This window comes from Anabrus simplex, chromosome 2, assembly GCF_040414725.1.
Source record: "Anabrus simplex isolate iqAnaSimp1 chromosome 2, ASM4041472v1, whole genome shotgun sequence".
NCBI classification, from domain to species: Eukaryota; Metazoa; Arthropoda; class Insecta; order Orthoptera; family Tettigoniidae; genus Anabrus; species Anabrus simplex.
In genome coordinates, this window is record NC_090266.1 from 587,576,570 (window position 1) to 587,589,372 (window position 12,803).

Genomic DNA, 12,803 nt, shown 5'->3' on the forward strand with positions numbered 1-12,803 from the left:
GATACAGGATCCGACGGATGGTGGAGTTGCTGATATTCTTTCCATTTCGTTCCTCCGTGAGTTGTCTCAATAATGGTGCACTTAATTTTGAATCTGTCTTTATCAGCCGAACAACAAATCGTTCTTCCCTTTCAGTTTAACACTTTCTCCTGGGTTTCCTTGGCTTGTTCTTAACAATGCTTTTATATTTAAGTTTATCAACCACATATTGCACCGTAGAATGTGTTCTATTGACTAGCTGCCCAATCTTTCGTAATGAAAATCCTTTAAGTGTCGGTTTATATACAGTGTTCTTAAGCTTCGTACTTAACTCTGCATTCGTACCCATGTCCATCACAGATACACTAGGAAGGAGAGTAACGCACTTGAGCAGTCGTATGCCGTCACTGAGACTTTTCCGTGCATCACAAACAAACAGTGGGCATCATCCTGTCCATGTGTACGAATACAACTGGTACACGCATTTGTCGACGCCGGCATTTTCATATAAAATATTCTTGCCTGTATGGAAATAAGCATGGTTTTCACTAACGAATTATCATTGACAAACTATGTTTTTATCCGTAAAATATGTTTTATTTCAATTTTTCAATCGTTAATGTGAATATACGAGTCTTCATAAGAAACTGAAGCCTGTACGAATAACAGAGACACGTACTGTATATTTCACTGCACACGTACAGAACTTAATGAATAAAACAATAAATGGCGTTTCCATACACAGCTCATCCAGCCAGCGATACTCGTCTGGCCGACGAATCATACAACGTTTTAATGCTGCTATGATGATCATCCAGTTTTCATTCACCTCATTCAAATGTCTCAATATTTGCTGACAAACGATTTTAATACTGCACCCGTCACCTGATCTTGGCATACTGTAGATATTTCCGTGCAGTGATCTAGTGACCCACAGCACATGTGAAATGTTGTTACTCCTGTTCGCTAACGCCGCAAGTAGGCAGCGGATAAAGCAGAAGGGGCACTCACTGACATCCTTACACGATCACAAATATCTGTGGTATAATTTTATAGTCAACCGTCAAGAACGTTCTCTTCGTCCATCCACAATGTATTCTCTGCATATTCCATCTGAACAGAGACAGTGCACCCCAACAATCGTAACATTTCCCGCTACTTCGCATTGCTCTCTAGAATGCCAATAACGTGACCAAGTTGAGCATATAGCTACCTCACATGCTGACGTGTCCTTTATAATAGCTTCAACAGAGTACTGGTAAATAAACACTGACGGCTTGCCTGAAAGACTGTGATATATTTAACCGATACGGATTTATTAGCCATTTAACATAATGAGATGTTGCGCCATTTAGAGACCAGCCGTATCCGAACTAATAAAAACTCACTGTTAATCGGTTCAACACTAGATACCCTGCGAAACTCGGACACTTATTATGGCTTCTCTAGGGTGTTCATATCTTTAGAGACAGCAGTATAATTCGTAGTGTAAGATGTAGAGATTTCTGAATTCTTTATCAACTGTCATAACTGTTCAGGTTGAGATACATTATCACGTAATTGAGCGAAAGAGTTACTGTATGGCATATGCATTATTGCTCTGTAAGAAATTCTTTCTGCAAGTTCTGACATCTGTCGGAGAATACTATGAGTAAATATAATCTGAGATATTACTGCCTAACTGTTAATCGAACTGTATCAAACGGAACATAAACCTTGTCAAATATTTCATATTCTGGTATGACTTTTGTCAAAGCTGTTAACACAGCTATGCACTGCACACAGTCTTCTAACGTACTAGAGAATAATAATAATAATGCTATTGGCTTTATGTCTCACTAACTACTTTTACGGTTTCCGGAGACGCCCAGGTGCCGGAATTTAGTCTCGCAGGAGTTTATTTATGAGCAAGTAAATCTACTGACAAGAGGCTGTCGTATTTGAGCACGTTCAAATACCACGGGAATGAGCCAGGATCGAACCCACCAAGTTGTGGTCAGAAGGCCAGCGCCTCAACCGTCTGATGCTTGCTTGCTTGCTTACTTGTTGTTTTAAGGGGCCTAACATCGAAGGTCATCGGCCCTCGACTGTCTGAGCCGCTCAGCCTGGCCATACTAGAGACTCTTCTAACGAAGTTGAGGATGATAGATAACAAATGTGACTACTGTGAATAAATAGGTGAAAGCCAAGCTAAGTAGCTCCAGACAATAGAGCGCTGGCCTTCTGATATCAAGTTGGCGGGTTCAATCTCGGCTCAGCCCACTGGTATTTGAAGGTGCTCAATACATCAGCCTCGTGTCGGTAGATTTACTGGCACGTAACGGAAATCGCGAGAGACAAAATTTCGGCACACTGGCATCTCCAAAAAGGTCAAAGTAGTTAATGGGACGTAAACCCCGCAACATAATTAAACTTGTGTTTTCTTAACGCGACTATGCACGAAGATCTGAATATCTCGCCTTAGATTAGTATTAATAACAATAATAATAATAATGCTATTGGATTTACCTCTCACTAACTACTTTTACGGTTTTCGGAGACGCCGAGGTCCCGGAATTTTGTCCTACAGAAGTTCTTTCACGTGCCAGTAAATCTACCGACACGAGGCTGACGTATTTGAGCACCTTCAAATACCACCGGACTGAGCCAGGATCGAACCTGCCAAGTTGGAGCCAGAAGGCCAGCGCCTCAACCGACTGAGCTACTCAGCCCGTCTATTTTAGTATTAACTGATCAAGTACGTACATTGTATCATTCTAAAAGTTTTGCAGGTCAGTGACTCCAAAGCATATCAACTTATTGTTATCCACTTTAATACAGCTCTGCACACTATATCAAATAAGGAATTGTATTTTGCGGTATATATTAGAAGAGACTATTTTGTCCGCCTCTTTAGCTGAATTGTCACCACACCGTTCTTCGCTTTAGAGGGCACCAGGCTCGATTCCCGACTGGGATTGGAATTTTAATCACGTCTAGTTAATTCGTTTAGCCCTGAGGCAGGCTGTTTTTGTTCGTTCTAATCCATGTTTTCATTTGCTTGCATTACATTACACTGCAAATAACCACAGAAACACTCAGTACTGAATACACCCCTCCACATAGAGTTGGCGTCAGGAAAGGCATACGACCGTAATACTGGGCTAAGTCCATACGAAGTGCCAACCTCACGTAATTGTGGAAAGGCCAAGGAAAGGAAAGAAGAATATTAGGAGAGACTATTCTATCATTCATTTTCATATTAAATATCTCTTACAAATGTGCAGAGAATTTTTGAACTATTTTGATAAGTTTGCCTTACATGGCAATCCAAACTTGTAAGATCAAATAGATGAGTATTAATTTTACCTATGTTGTATGTTACCGAGTATTAATTTGTCTTGTTTCATTACGAAGCATATACATACAAAGTGTGCCCGGTTTCACGAATTAATAGAGAACTTCCGTACAATGGTCTCATTGATGGTAAAAAAAACATTTATGCCTGTGACTGTTAAAATGATTGAAGTTCTTTATCAGTAATAATCTTGAATCCCTAGTTCCGAAAAATGGTTCGCTGAGTATATTACTAGTGTTATAATTTATGAATCATATTCTTATATTCTATTTCAGGTGCTAGCGCTCTCCATTTGGCAATAGCATATAACAACAATGAGCTTGTTCAAGATTTGGTAGAAGCTGGTGCTAATGTTGCACAAAGAGCAATAGGTAAGCAAATTAAACCCAATTTCCGAATTTGAGAAAGCTGAAATTTATTATTATTATTAATTATTATCATCATCATTATCATTGTTGTTGTTTTTGTTACCTCGTTTCCGTGGCTCACAGAGGAATAGGAAGCGCCTGGGTTGAATGGCTGGACAGAGGATTACTTAGAGTAAACATTTTTTGCTAGTTGCTTTACGTCGCACCGACACAGATAGGTCTTATGGCGACGATGGGATAGGAAAGGTCTAGGAGTGGGAAGGAAGCGGCCGTGGCCTTAATTAAGGTACAGCCCCAGCATTTGCCTGATGTGAAAATGGGAAACCACGGAAAAACATCTTCAGGGCTGCCGACAGTGGGGTTCGAACCTACTATCTCCCGAAAACTGGATACTGGCTGCACTTAAGCGACTGCAGCTATCGAGCTCGGTGAGAGTAAACATTTACTGTAACAAAAATTGGAAATTTTATTTCTTTCCTTTCTTAAAATTCAGAAAGAGTAATTTAATGACACAACAAGAAACAGTTGAAAAATACATTGGGGATTTTTACATTAACAACGAGCTCATCAGGTCCAGCAATGCAATGGACTTAGAAGTCCTTAAACAGGTACAAAATAATTGAGAGCAACGCCCAGTCGTTAACTTACAAGTGCAAGAGCATAATTTCTGCTGACAGATACGATATTATGAAAGAGCATAGTTACTCCGAACAGGTACAATATTATAGGAGTCTCAGCTCCAAGATATAATAGGGGTGAGCTTCAATCAAGAAATCAGTTGCTATTTACAATCTCAATTATACACTCGGTAACCTTAGGGTGATCCCACTTCATAGAGTTCATACGCAGTTTGCCCCATGGTGGGCTTATCACAATCGGGTTAAGTATTGTTCCTCAAGGGAACCTAAACGTAGACGCGATTACCCGAAAAACCATAAGGAATAAACAGGGGTATAATTACCCATACTACAAGGCCTTCAGAATAAAAAGAAAAGATTACACAAAACAGACCATTAACAAAAGGCAACGAGGCAAAACACCAGCACTACTTAACGAACATTCGGGAAGAGAACCTAAATGAGACTTAAAGCTCAATGATACAGAGGATAATCCAATACTGAAAAGGGTGACTAAAGGAGGGAACAATGTTCAAACTAAAAGGAATAAATCACAATATACAGTAAATTTCTTCATTTTTTAAAATTCCGTACATATAATTGTATGATCCGTACGATTTCCAGCCTTAAGATTCTAATAATATTCTTCAATTAGATATCAGAAATTCAAATTACAAGCACCTTCCTGACTAGGAAAACGCAACACAAATATGATATGTTGACCTTGAGTTTATTTCTGGTTGAGTAGCCAATTCACTTCTGCTCCTCCACCAGACATGGGACACTTATCTCGGAACCGATGATGTCCTATTTTGCTTAGTTTTGAAGATAAGAGAATGCTCACTGGTTGAGAGTTTAAGAGAGACATCTGAACAAAGGCTGAAGTAAAAACGACGTCATTATCTTTTATAGATTAGAGCGAATATTTTCATCTTTAAACTTTGGCAGTTAGCTTTGATTGGTTGCTATTTGTTTTACGTCGCACCGACACAGATAGGTCTTACGTCGACGATGGGATAGGAAAGGCCTAGGAGTGCGAAGGAAGCGACCGTGGCCTTAATTAAGGTACATCCCCAGCATTTGCCTGGTGTGAAAATGGGAAAACACGGAAAAACATCCTCAGGGCTGCCGACAGTGGGGTTTGAACCCACTATCTCGCGGATGCAAGCTCGCAGTTGCGCGCCCCTAACCGCACGGCCAACTCGCCCGGTGGGCAGTTAGCAACTGGACTTTACACTCTCATCCACACGTCACATATCACTGACCGAAGGAGCTTCATATGTGGAAACTATGTCATTAGAATATTCTTGAGATTCCTTCCAGATTAAAATCTCTTCTGTACCATCAAGTATATTTCAACAAGTTTTAAGAAATATTGTGTCACAAATGGCCGTGATGGAATGGACGAAAACGTACATTGAAGGAACCTGAAGAATATTCTGACACAGTGAACGACAAGAAATGAAATGGCGTATGGCTTTTAGTGCCGAGAGTGTCCGAGGATATGTTCGGCTCGCCAGGTGCAGGTCTTTTGATATGAACCCCGTAGGCGACCTGCTCGTCGTGATGAAGATGAAATGATGATGAAGACGACACATACACCCAGTCCTCGTCCCAGCGAAATTAACCAATGATGGTTAAAATTCCCGACCGTTCCGGGAATCGAACCCGGGACCCCTGTGGCCAAAGCCCAGCACGCTAACAATTTAGCCATGGAGCCGGACTGTGAACGACAGTATTACTTGCAGTAAAATACATGTGTTGACACTCTTTACATCAGGGCTAGTAACAGTAAATATTAATATGTGAAATTCTCTTGTTAACTAGTTAATTTTGTAATTAACAATTGTGTAATATTCTAACCATTAATTTACAGAGTGAGCGAATGGAGCAAACTATTCCAGTACGTTTTAGTTAAAGGGCACACTTTCCTTTATATTAATTTATAGTTTTTCTTGTAAAATAAATTACCCCGTGGCGGTACAGCACTGACCGGTCTTGGCCTGCCAAGCGACTGCCGCTCAGGGTGAAGGCCTGCAGATTAGTTGGTCTTTTAGTCCGCGGCTGCTATCTCACTGTCAGATGGTTCCTCTCATGTTGGTTGGATGGACCTTAAACCGTTTCTCAGGTCTAAGTAAAAGTTCCTGACCTGTCAGGAAATCGAAGACGCGGCATCCTGGTAAGAGCCAGGCTCACTATCCCTAAACCGCAACGCTGGTCTACATACAGTATATAATGGCTGTTCAAATGAAATGTGAGATTGTTTCAAGACAGTAGGATATTTACACCAGCCCTAGACCAAGCGCTGATTGGCTGTTGGGCGCACAAGAATTGAATCACGCTCTTTTGTCTCGGCTGGACGTATCTATTACACACCACCGTTGCTCCAAATGTATCCTCTACTCGGCGGACACGTGACTCATACTGACCACATCCTGTGTTGTTACAATAAACACCAAGCCGTCTACTATTGCCAACTTTCGGCCACCCCATCGATTATCGATGGCCTTACCAGCTTTGTCTATCTTTAATTTCAACAACTCTTATATTCATTTCTGGTATTACGCGTGCAGTACACTAAAATGTAATTATATTAAATTTTAATAATGCTTAAGGGACAATGGAAATTTTAGATGGAGAACTAGTTTCAGAGTTGTCATGGTGTTAAAAAATTTTGGTACATATTCTTCCCTGCTTGGCTTTGACTTTATACAAGTCAAACTGACAACTCTGAATATTGGGTATAGGGAAATTATATTTTTATACACAAATGAAAACCGTATTCTCGGCGAGGGACGTCAGAGGAAAACGATATATAAGATTCACTTTAATCTTTACTCCCTCTCTTTATGAATGTCTGAACTTAATATACCGGGCGAGTTGGCCGTGCGCGTAGAGGCGCGCGGCTGTGAGCTTGCATCCGGGAGATAGTAGGTTCGAATCCCACTATCGGCAGCCCTGAAAATGGTTTTCCGTGGTTTCCCATTTTCACACCAGGCAAATGCTGGGGCTGTACCTTAATTAAGGCCACGGCCACTTCCTTCCCACTCCTAGGCCTTTCCTATCCCATCGTCGCCATAAGACCTATCTGTGTCGGTGCGACGTAAAGCCCCTAGCAAAAAAAAAAAAAATGAACTTAATATGGCAAAATTTGCTTACATATTTGTTTTATTTTCAGGTAGTTTCTTCCTTCCTAGGGATCAACAGAGGCCACGACCAAGTAAACATACAGACTATGAAGGTCTTGCTTACCTTGGAGAATTTCCGTTGGCATGGGCGGCTTGCTGTGCAAATGAGAGTGTATACAATTTACTTCTAGATTCAGGAGCTGACCCAGACTCTCAGGACACATTCGGTAACATGATACTGCACATGGTTGTGGTCTGTGATAAGCTGGTTAGTGAAAAGTAATGAATTACTGTATACATTCATACATATACTACATTTCTGCTATAGAAATATTTTTTCCGGAATTTAGTCTACAAGTGTCTGTACAGTTCTCCATTGACTGCTTATACTTCAGGTTTCTTCGTCCGTGCATGTTCACTATGAAATAACTACGTACAGTCCCTGTCCATTGTTTCCTCGTTCACTTATCCTCCACAACGGAGGTCCCAGGTAATCATCATATCGACGCTGTTAGGGAAAAAAGTCATATCTCACAATGCTCTATCCATTATTTTCCTTAAGACTGGGCACGCCTCGCAGCCACATATGGATATGCAGCCCGTCAGAACAAATTTCGTTGTGTTCATTTTCGTATGGTAATGTGTAAAGGAAAATGAACCTTAAGTACACTATACTGTAGGAGTGCATAAATAAGTCATGCACACATACATTTCGAGAGTGCGGTACAGTAAGGTCCATTGTTCCTTTACACGAAAGTATAGGAAAATGAACACAACAAATATTGTTCTGATGGACTGAATATCCATATGTGGCTGGGAGGCGTGACAAGTCTTAAGGAAAATGATGCATAGGAAGAGCATTGGGAGATACTATGATTGTTTGCCCGAACAGCGATGATATGTACAGCAGTCAAAAAATGTGGCCGCTCTGTCAAAAAATTGTGGCCGCTCTCTTGAACGTAAGTTTGCTTCGGGTTCCTTCACTACTTTTCGGAGACAGGCAATGTTATATGTTGTTGGGCCACGGTCTGACGTGGCCTGATATATATATTGTAGTTACAGAGGATTAAATATGTAAGATGCTATTGTGGCGTAGTGGTAAGGAGCTGGACTGGTATACGTGAGGTCGTTCGTTCAAACACAACCTACTGCTTGTAATTGTTTTAAGATGCAGAAAATACAAATGCTCCCTTCTCTTTTATGACTGTTTCAGTATCTAACACCACGTGCATGATTCATTATGCCATGAATTTATGATTATTCATTATGACATTTCGGCTTCAAATGAAAAGAATGAAACATTTTACTGTCAACAAAAATATATATTTATGGCATAAACAAGATCTTAGTGGCGTCACTATTCATTATTTAGTCCTTCCTCCCAATTCGATCACATCTTGCAGTCGAGTGGGCGTGGAGTCGACTAGTCTTTTCAAGTAACGATTGTTCTAAGCCACGGCATTTCAGGCATCCTAGACGTGTCTTAATAACTCATCATGACGTCCTGGAGGGGGATTGGCCTAATGTTTCCACATATGCTTCTTCACTCTTGCCCACATATTCTCAACTAGCAAGATACCCGTGCTTCGCTACGGTATTATACTGAAATTTATAACTGAATGCTTAACGTTCTATATATTCCGCCGAAATTCGCGATCTGACTCGTTTTCTGAGAGATTACGGCAAAGTTCTTCCCATTTTTCAATCTTTCTTTCTAGCAATCGATTTCCTACTTCCCGGGCTAGGTCCAGGTATACCACCCGGTCAGCTGGGTCCCTAAATCATTGCCATCTTTTCCTATAAGCATTTCAATATGGATCAAATCCTTGAGGAGATCCGGCGTGGTGTCGTCTTGGGTGTCTTGACGGTACTGAACCCGCGGCCGGACTGCATTCGTAGTCATTACCCGGCCAGGACCCGTTTCCAGCGCGGTCCGCACATTTTGATGACGATCCAGAACATTATTATTATTATTATTATTATTATTATTATTATTATTATTATTATTATTATTATTATTAGGGTGGGTGGTATTAGTTGAATTTAGGTTCTTCTTCTTCTTCTTCTTCTTCTTCTTCTTCTTTGCTCGTATCGGCCTGCTAATGACCACGTTGTTTCAGCTGTCTTCTCTGGGCTTTGATCTTTGCCCAGAGCTCCATCATTCGTTGCCGGTGTTGCTCTTTTCTTTCCTCCATCCACATCTTTTCCGTCTTCAACTTTGGCCTTTCGTGGTGTTTCAGTTTCCTCCTGAATGCGTTGCGTTCTTGTATATCTTCATAAGTGATCCCCATCTCCTGTAGGTCCCTTTCCACCTCTTTGAATCAAATTGGCTGGGTCTTTTTATCTTTAAAGTAGGCAAAGATCTGGTTCGATAATTGTGTGGGCTTCAGTCTTAGCAAGTGGCCATAAAATGCAATTCTCCTTATTCGCATGACATCAGAGATCTTCTGGACGTGAGTATACAGCTCATAGTTACGCCGACGTCTATATTCATCTTTGTCTTTAATTGGGCCAAGAATTTTCCTTTTTCTTTAATTTCCAATTTTTCTATCAGGCCATTCTTGTTCATAGCAAGGCATTCCGCTGCATACAAAGCCTCTGGGCTTATGACAGTGCAGGAATGTCTGAGTTTTGCCTTCAAGGATATGGACTTTGGTCTTTGGTCAGTTGATAAGCCATTTCCATTTTATTCATGCGTGACGCGAAAGCTTCTTTTTCAGAGATGTTTGGTTCTATCCACTCGCCAAGATATTTAAACCCTGGTTTAAAATTATTATTATTATTATTATTATTATTATTATTATTATTATTATTATTATTATTATTATTATTATTATTATTATTATTGATGTTCTGGACCCCACAGCAAGATGAAAGACCGCTACATGGCGGTAAATTACATCTGCTGCCATTTTCATTGCTGAAAATGTAACCAGCACCATTGTCGCGCGCAGGCAAGTGCGCGGGATTTCTGGCAATACGAATGATATATCTCCGTGCATTGTTGACTTTATTATAGAGGTGAACAATTGCACGGCCAATATCATTACTATCGTTTATTTAAATATGCTAAAATGTTTATTTATATGCCAGGAGGATCTACTGTAATCTAACTTTAAGTTGTCCAAAGGAAAAGATGGCTCTTGAAAACGAACCCAGGAAAGATTAAAAATGATCGGTTTATGATCAGAATAAGTACATTATGAATAGTAAAATCAATTGGTATCACCCCCTTTTTCACCCCACCGCCGTTAAGTTAATTTACCCCCCCCCCCACACACACACAAAGAAGTGTTTCTTTATGTATAAAGGAGATTCCAAATACCAATGTTCACGTCTGTTACCTTCAGTTTTGAGATATAAGTATCCCCATAAAAATAATTCACTATTTTCACTTCCTTTCACACTCCCCCCTCCATAAGTGAATTTTCCGGCAAAAAATACGTGTTTCTTTAATAGTGAAGGATGTCCTAAATACCAACTATCACGACGTTTAACATCTTCAGTTTTTGAGATATGTGTCCTCATAAAATGAATTCAACTCCTTTTCACCCCAACCTCCAAGGTGATTTCCTCCCAAAAGCGCATTTTTCTTTGTTTTTAAAGAAGATCCAAATACCAATTTTCACGTCTGTAACAACTTTAGTTTTTATTAGATGTAAGTATCGTCATACAACTAATTAAATTAATTTTTCAATTCTTTCACCCCCCCTTCATTGCATTTTCCGAGAGTACGTGTTTCTTTACTTTTAAAGCAGATTACAAATAACACTTTTCACGTCTGCAAAATCTTTCGTTTCCGAGATAATAGTATCTTCATACAAATAATTCAACTAATTTTCCAGTTCCCCCCTTTTAAGTGGATTTCCGAAAACAAAAAATCCGTATTTCTTTATTTTTAAAGGAGATTCCAAATACCAAATTTCGCTTCTGTAACATCTTCAGTTTTTGAGATATCAGCATCCTAATTAAAATAATTAACCCCATTTTCAGTCACCCATGTGGTTTTTCTGGAAACAATAAATACATGTTTATTTATTTTTGGTAGAGATAAAAATACCATTTTCACTTCGGTAACATGTTAAGTTTTTGAGATATACTGTAGAAATGCTCATTTTAAAATTTCACCCCCTTTTTAGTTCCCCTTAAGTGGAGTTTTTCAAAAACAAATCACCTATGTTTCTTTACTTTTACAGGAAATTCCAAATACCAATTTTTACGTCTGTAACATATTACGTTTCTGAGGTATACTGTAGATATAGTCTTTCTACAAATTCTCCCTAATTTGTCACTCCTGTTTAACCCCCATTAATTGGATTTTCAAAAACAAAAAGATACATGTCTCTTTATTTGTAAAGGAGATCCCAAATACAAACTTTCAGGTCTGCAATATCTTCAGTTTCTGAGATATAGGAATCCTCATTAAAAGTATTCAGGCCGTGCGTGTAGAGGCGCGCGGCTGTGAGCTTGCATCCGGGAGATAGTAGGTTCGAATCCCACTATCGGCAGCCCTGAAAATGGTTTTCCGTGGTTTCCCATTTTCACACCAGGCAAATGCTGGGGCTGTACCTTAATTAAGGCCACGGCCGCTTCCTTCCAACTCCTAGGCCTTTCCTATCCCATCGTCGCCATAAGACCTATCTGTGTCGGTGCGACGTAAAGCCCCTAGCAAAAAAAAAAAAAGTATTCAACCCATCTTTCACTCTTTTTCACCCCTCCTATTGGGATTTTCCGAAAACTAAAAAATACGACTTTCTTTATTTGTAAAGGAGATTCTAAAGACCATTTTTTACATCTGTAAACTAGTAAAGTTTTGATATATAGATACACTCCTTTTAAAAATTCATCCCCCTTTTCACCCTCCCCCCAATTAATTGGATTTTTCAAAAATAAAAATACGTGTTTCTTTTTTTAAAGGAGATCCCAAGTACCAATTTTCAGGTCTGAAATACCTTCAGTTTCTGAGATATAAGTATCCTAATTAAAGGCATTCAACCCGCTTTTCACCCCTTTTCATCCCTTCTATTGGGACTTTCCGGAAACGAAAAATACTTGTTTCTTTATTTTTAAAGGAGATTCTAAACACACACTTTTACATGTGTAAACTTTTAAAGTTTTGAGATATAGATACACTCATTTTAAAAATTCACCCCTTTTTCACCCCCTTAGCGATGGAATAACCAAAAATCCTCCCTTAGCGAGCACCTACGTTGTAATATAAATGTATCTTCAAAATGTCATTTCTTAATGTCCAGTACTTTTGGCTCGGCGATAATGAATCAGTCAGTCAGTCAGTCAGTCAGTCAGTCAGTCAGTCAGTCAGTCAGTACATGTTCTTTTATATATGTATAGATATATATGTACATTCTCATAC

At 39.6% G+C, this 12,803-nt stretch overlaps 1 protein-coding gene across 1 annotated transcript in view; it reads left to right on the forward strand.

The window, feature by feature from the left end:
- iav (transient receptor potential cation channel subfamily V iav) overlaps window positions 1-12,803 on the forward strand; it is a 262,128-nt gene that overhangs the window by 20,469 nt on the left and 228,856 nt on the right. Inside the window, exons 3-4 of the mRNA XM_068226013.1 lie at window positions 3,592-3,687; window positions 7,480-7,697. Of these exons, the coding sequence (XP_068082114.1) occupies window positions 3,592-3,687; window positions 7,480-7,697 (314 nt within the window). The remainder of the gene's footprint in view (window positions 1-3,591; window positions 3,688-7,479; window positions 7,698-12,803) is intronic.